The sequence below is a fragment of the Pseudopipra pipra genome, chromosome 2 (genome assembly GCF_036250125.1).
Source record: "Pseudopipra pipra isolate bDixPip1 chromosome 2, bDixPip1.hap1, whole genome shotgun sequence".
NCBI lineage: Eukaryota > Metazoa > Chordata > Aves > Passeriformes > Pipridae > Pseudopipra > Pseudopipra pipra.
In genome coordinates this window covers 68,988,467-68,994,850 of record NC_087550.1, presented here as the reverse complement: position 1 = coordinate 68,994,850, position 6,384 = coordinate 68,988,467, and the positions used below count along the sequence as shown (strand labels likewise).

The 6,384-nt window shown below is 42.8% G+C and overlaps 1 protein-coding gene across 1 annotated transcript; it reads left to right on the top strand.

The window, feature by feature from the left end:
- The first annotated feature begins 315 nt into the window (after positions 1-315).
- LOC135409851 (glutamine amidotransferase-like class 1 domain-containing protein 3, mitochondrial) lies at positions 316-6,283 on the top strand. The gene is made up of 4 exons (XM_064645966.1): positions 316-522; positions 2,885-3,056; positions 4,750-4,954; positions 5,987-6,283. The coding sequence occupies exons 1-4, from the start codon at positions 415-417 to the stop codon at positions 6,177-6,179; spliced, it is 678 nt and encodes a 225-aa protein (XP_064502036.1). The 5' UTR covers positions 316-414; the 3' UTR covers positions 6,180-6,283.
- Positions 6,284-6,384: the final 101 nt, after the last annotated feature.

Here is a 6,384-nt window from a genome sequence, read left to right as displayed (position 1 = left end):
GAACAAACAAACAAGCAAAAACACCTCACACGTACACCTGTGAGCCTCTGCGAGGTCCCGCTGGAAGCAGAGCAACTTTGGGACTAGCGACAGGAATGCAGATGTCTTACAGCACTGTAAGGGTCACTGCAGCACCTTCACGGCACTGCCCCGCTGCGGGGAGCAGGCCAGGAGAGAGATGAAGACGAACATACGCCTGAACCTGTTTTGTTTAAAGGCAGATCTCACTTGTTTTCCAGGTTTCCTCATTCGTTTTCCACCCCGCTCGCCCGTGTGGCCGCAGAACACGGAGGCCGCGGCGCAGCCCAGCAGCGCAGGCGCGGCAGGAGGAGGAGGAGGGACGGAGCCGGCGGGCCTGGAGTCGCGGCCTGGAGCAGCCCCTTCCCGGGCCTGGGGAGTGGGGGGGCGGCTGCCATGGGCAAGCGGGTGGCTCTGGTGCTCGCCGGCTGCGGCGTCTTCGATGGCAGTGAGATCCACGAGGCGTCGGCGGCGCTGGTGCACCTGAGCCGAGCGGGCGCCGAGGTAGGAGGGGGGCGGGCGTGAGTGTGTGCGTGGCGGAGGGTGTGTGTGAGGATGTGTGTGTGAGTGTGTGCACAGCCCGGTGTGCCGGGCTCCTCCCGGGTGTGTGTTCGACTCGTGTCTTTGCTTCCCTCAGCAGCCGAGAGCCCCCCGCCTTGGCCGTACCCCCAAGCCCGTACCCCGAGCCCGGTGGCTCCCGCTGTTTGTGGGATCGGAGCCCCTCCCGGTTTGCGATGCTCTTTACGCCACCACTGCGCACTACCACTCCTGCTCAGCCATAACCTCCCTCCTTATGTCGTCTCCTCGCCTTTTTTATTCGTCCCCCCGCCCAAAGACGTGCCTGTTCCCTGACAGGAGCTGAGGTCACACGCAGGCGGATGACCAAGACCGAGAGGGGATCTCATGTATGCATATAAATATCTGAAAGCTGGGTACCAAGAGGATGGTGCTGTTGCAAAATGCGGACTATATCATGATTATATTAAGTCAGAATGTTCCTTGATGTAAGATCTTTGTATACTTTCATGCCTAGTCAGCAAGAAAGGAGACCTAATCAGTGAAACAGGCAGCAGCCGGAATCCCTTAGTCAAGGACATCCGGGAACTAACAAGCTTTAAGGATCAAGATGGTATTGTATATCAGTAGGATGGATAGCAGTTAGCATCCCTTACTCAAGGGCATCCTGGAACTAACAAGTCTTAAGGATGTATTAAATCAAGACCTTGATGTATGTCTGTGTATAGATTACTTACTTGGCAAAATACTCAAGGTCCATGTATCCTATAGCTTAATATGTTCATTATAATACTAAAAATTAATGCCTACAGGTCAAAAAGACCCCTGCCCGGGTGAAGACCCTTCCCCATAGCACATGTAGAAGTTAGCTGGGGTTATGTAACTTGTATGGCAATTACTAACCGATCATAATAGAGGGGCTGTACTTGAAAAGTTACTAACTCTGAATTTCCATGCATAAATAACAGTCTGAAAAGTCCAGTGGGTGTGCTTGATTTGTGGAATAGCACCAAGCACCCAGGCTTGCATAGCTCTGAAACAAATAATCACTGCTTCTCTTGAGTGTGTAATTATTGGCTTGTTACACACCAGGTAACAAATCCAATTTTGTGGCAACAGTGCCAGACTCTTTTTGGTGGTGCCCAGCTACAGGACAAGGAGCAGTGGTCAAAAACTAAAACACAAGAAGTTCCACCTTAGGAGGAGGAACTTCTTTATGTTGAGGATGACAGAGCATGGAATAGGGTGCCCTGGGAGGTCGTGAAGTCTCTCTTTCTGGAGACATTCAAAACCCACGTGTTCCTATGTAACCTGCTTCAGGTGACCCTTCCTTGGCAGATGATCTCCAGAGGTCCTTTCCAACCCTAACAATTCTCTGATTCTCTAAACCTGGGTGGGAGGAGTGGCTGGAGGTCTGTTCCTGCTCTTCTGACTGCAGGGAGCTGAGGATGGGTTAAAATCTTTGATCTTCATTCCAGTTGCTTTTGCAGCACTCGCTGGGATTCACTTGCTTGTTTTCTTCTCACTGTTTCTGGGCTCTTTTTGGTAAACTGGAAGTTGTCAGAGAAGTCTGGGCCATGACATGGTGTGCTTTGGTCCCGTCCATGGCTTCAGGTGCCAGAAGGTGTCACTGTTTGTCTGCATGTAGCTGCACTCAGGTGTCTGATGTTAACAACAGCACACTCATATTTAGCACAAATTTGTCATCTCTGAGCAGTGTACAAAGGAAGCTTCAAAACAGACACGAGAAGACAGGCCCTGCCCTACACCTTTCACGGAGCTTTATATTTTGATGCAGCATTCCCCTTTTGTGTCTAATCAAAATAGGTTCTTCCATGTTTTGTTTTTCTTTTCTGCTACCAGTGTTTTAGGGCAGCTGATAACTCTAATGTCTGCACTACAAATGCTTGAAAAGTTTGGATCTTTAACTTTTTTATGTCAAACTTTTTTAGCACTCTCATCCCATGACAGTTAAGAGCAACCTTTCTTCAGAGTCAGCTGTGCATCCAGTCAGGCTGCTGGTATAAATCGTAGTGTTCTGTTTGTCCTTGGGGTTATCTGCAGAGGAGAGGCAGGCTATGGCAAAATCAGTAAGCTTAACGTTGGTGTAAGAATGCACTCCTGTCAAAATGCTGCAGGAATAGGATGAGGAGAATGGCTGTGTTTACCCAGCCTAATATATCATATGTCACTTCAGATACTTAATGTGTGATAGATCCATACCGTGGAATCCACTTAACTTGGATAAGAGACTTCAGGGACAAAAACTGTTTTCATTAAATGATCTTTATTGCGACCAATATGTATGGGTTCTGTTTACATTCACAAAATTGTTTTATCTCTTTACTAGGTGAAGATATTTGCCCCCAATACTGAGCAAAGAGATGTAGTCAATCACCTAAAAGGAAGTCCAACAGAAGAGAAGAGAAATGTGTTAGTTGAAAGTGCCAGGTTGGCAAGAGGAAACATTCAGGATTTGGCTGAACTGAAAGCTGCTGAATTTGATGCGGTCATTTTCCCTGGTAGGTACTCAATATATTTCTTAATTATTAAGTCATTAAGTTCACTAACTTAAAAGTTAGTGTAAGCCAGAGTGTTCTTTTGGTATTAAGTTAAGCATCACACCATTCCTTCTTTCTTAAGATTGTGAAAACTTCAGTTACCTGCTTGCCAACAGAGTACTGACCAGAGTACAAAAATAGGGTCAGAACTTGGTGTTACATGGCAGTGCCTTAATTTTAGGGCTTCTGAAATGGTTGACAGAATAGCAGGTCGCCAGATAAATTATATTCCCTCTCAGATGTGAGTAGATTCTGTTTTAATCATGTATCTTCTCTGCAGCTGATCAAGTTATACTAAGCATGTCTATGGATAATTTTTTATTTAGAGACCACAAAATTGCCTTCCAGACAGAGGTAATTGTAATCACTTTTAGAAATGAAGAAACCAGAGCGTCATGAGGAAATTATGAGTTGCTGAAGATCACTTTTGAGAATATTCATAGTACTGTTAAGTACTGCCTTTGTGATTGGCCCTAAATGCTAAAGTAAGGCCAGCAGAGGGAGCGTGTGTATAACGCAGAGAAACATTCTGCCAGCACTAAAACTGTGTGTCTGATACCAGGACTGATCAGGGCAGGAGGAGAGGCTCACAGATGTTTTCCACGTTAATTTCATGCTCTTATAACCCAGGCTCTGGGGGTTGCTGTAATAACTGTTAGAGGGAAATAAACTCTATTAAGCTTGAAAATTAAAATCTTACCTCAGAGATTTCAGATCACACTTGAAAGTGAGCAAACCGGGAAAGGAAAAATATTAAAAATGCAAAGCTTCTTTATGTTGTCCATTAAAATACTTGTGAAAACCTCTGTATGTTTATTGTTGAAAAGTTGATGTCATGAACATTCCATAAAGAATCAAGTGTAAAAACTTACTAGTAACCTTACTTGGATTATTCTGATGGTTATAAATCTAGCACACAAAGGGGATATAAAATACAATCTGTTTGTACAATTAAATGAAGATTAAGTGCAAGTAAAGGTTTGTTATAACTAGTTTCTAGAAAGACAAAACAGCACTATTTTTAATAAGAAATGTTGGCATCATTCACAAGTTTTTTGTCTCAGAATATCATGTTATAATTTCCTCTTTATGCAAAATCTTCTTCATTTTTATAGTGTTAATCTCTTTGGTTTTAAGTCCAAAAGTAATTCTAGGGAAGGAGAAATGCTCTCCTATAATTGCTTAAGTATCAAACTAAACCTTGAGTGTTGATTACAGGGTCAAATCACTGTTTGCATTACTCCTCTGAATTGCACACTTCTGCTTTTAACTAGTATTGGTCTTTCTTCTGATCCCTCTCTTATTGAGGGGTGCATAACAGATGGTGCAGCTGTTCTAGTGACTAGCAGATGAATGGGACCATTTCCTGTTTGTCTATCTGCCACTTATTGAAACAAGATTAAGCTTTCTGGCATATATATATATATATATATATAACCTACATGGTATAAAAAAGTGTGCAGTTAAACTTTTAACATTGTAAACCCATCATTTACAGGTTACAGTTACATCGTTAGGCTTTTGGCACAGTAACTTAACAGTCCTAGGTTATGTTGTAAAATATTATGTTGTAAAATAGAGCTTCTGTCTGGTATTGAATTTAATGGCTTTTAGCAGTGCCTTACATTTGAGCTTTTTGTCTGGGTTTTTTTAGGTGGTTTTGGTGTAGCAAAGAACCTGTGTTCCTGGGCTGTAGATGGCAAGGACTGTACTGTCAACGAGCACGTGAACTCCACACTCCAAGCTTTCCACAGTGCTAAAAAGCCCATTGGTTTGTGCTGTATATCACCAGTTCTGGCAGCTAAAGTCTTTCCTGGTTGTGAGGTTACAGTCGGCCAAGATAAAAATGTAGATGGAAGGTAAGAAGGAAATGGATGGAGATGATTTACATGGGAATTAGGATATTGGCAGTCTTCTGTGCAAAAGTCTCTTTATTTATTGTGCAGTGTGATGGCTAATGAATGAGTCACTGGGTGTAGCATCTGCCAGTCTTAAAAGTGAGAGAACAAGTGGCTTTTACAGGATCATAGCTGTGCAAACATGCAGGTGACCAGGGATATCAAGTTATTTTTTCTCGTTCCATTCATGGCAATTGAGGGATAGATTTTAGCTCATCTTAGGCGAAATACAGAATTTGCTTCAAAGGCATACCCGATGCCTTTGAAGGCCGTGATTTATCTTGCAAATGTGCAAATGAAGAACAGGCATTTGGCCAGCTGGCATTCAGAAACTTGGTACCCTGTGGTAATTTGAGTGGCTGTTTAAATTCCTTCTGTGGGCTTTTCTCTGCTCATGGATTTTTAATAAAAGTTTTTCCGGTCATAGTGGTTTGGGGCCAGTTTAGGGGAGGCAGATGAGAACAGGGCCTGGCAGAAGTCAGTGCTGCTTAAAGGACTGTCAACTCCTGATAAAACTTCTGCGCTAAGTTTGCCAGCAGCAGCAGTGAGTGGTTGTATCTGTTCCTCCCTTATCCTCAGAAAACAAAAAATCAAAATTCCTCTGCATAATCCCAGAGGATAACTTTGCATGGAGGTGTTGGAAAAGATGTAATATGTCTGCAGGTTCACCTGGCTTCTCTCAAACGTTTGAGGATCAGTTATGGTTGCACTTGGTATAATTTTATAAACTTACTGAAAGATTGTTAAAAACAGAATTGTACCTTCTGACATACCATGGCTCTGCATTTCAGACCTTGTTTTCAAAGGTATCAGATCACTTAGTGCATCCAGAAGGGGTGGGAGAACTTGACAGTAGCAGCCCCTTTAAGTCCCATGTCATCATCACATAAAAAGTCACTTAGATATTACTGTAGTTCTCTCATTCTAGTTACGTTGGCAGAACTTTATGGTTGTATCATCTCTTTATGTTAATTAAAGTCTTTTTATTTACAGATTTCCTGATGCTGAAACGGCCTCTGCTATAGCAGAGCTTGGATGTAAGCACATTTGCAAAAATGTAAATGAATCTCATGTGGATAAAGCCAATAAAATAGTTACTACCTGTGCTTTCATGTGCAAGGCTCCTCTGCATGAAATCTTTGATGGAATTGGAACAATGGTACAAGAAGTCCTGAAACTCGCCTGACTGGAAGCATACAGACTTCTGCAAGGAAATCAGTGTAGCTAAGCATAAGCATTTAGCTTCTTTTGATTGTATTAATAAAACAATGTAACTGCTGAACTTCACAATTCTTGGTTTGTTTGGTGTGGTTGCTTTTTTTTTTTTTTTACTCTTTAATACATCAAATGGTTATTTCTAAGTTTATCTATTTCTCTTCTAAAGTAGAAGA

Bases quoted from the DNA above. Each gene is read 5' to 3' on its own strand.
- LOC135409851 (XM_064645966.1), top strand. From the start codon at position 415: ATGGGCAAGCGGGTGGCTCTGGTGCTCGCCGGCTGCGGCGTCTTCGAT. The intron at 3,057-4,749 runs GTAGGTACTCAA...GGGTTTTTTTAG, and splicing joins TGATGCGGTCATTTTCCCTG to GTGGTTTTGGTGTAGCAAAG. The intron at 4,955-5,986 runs GTAAGAAGGAAA...TTTTATTTACAG, and splicing joins GATAAAAATGTAGATGGAAG to ATTTCCTGATGCTGAAACGG.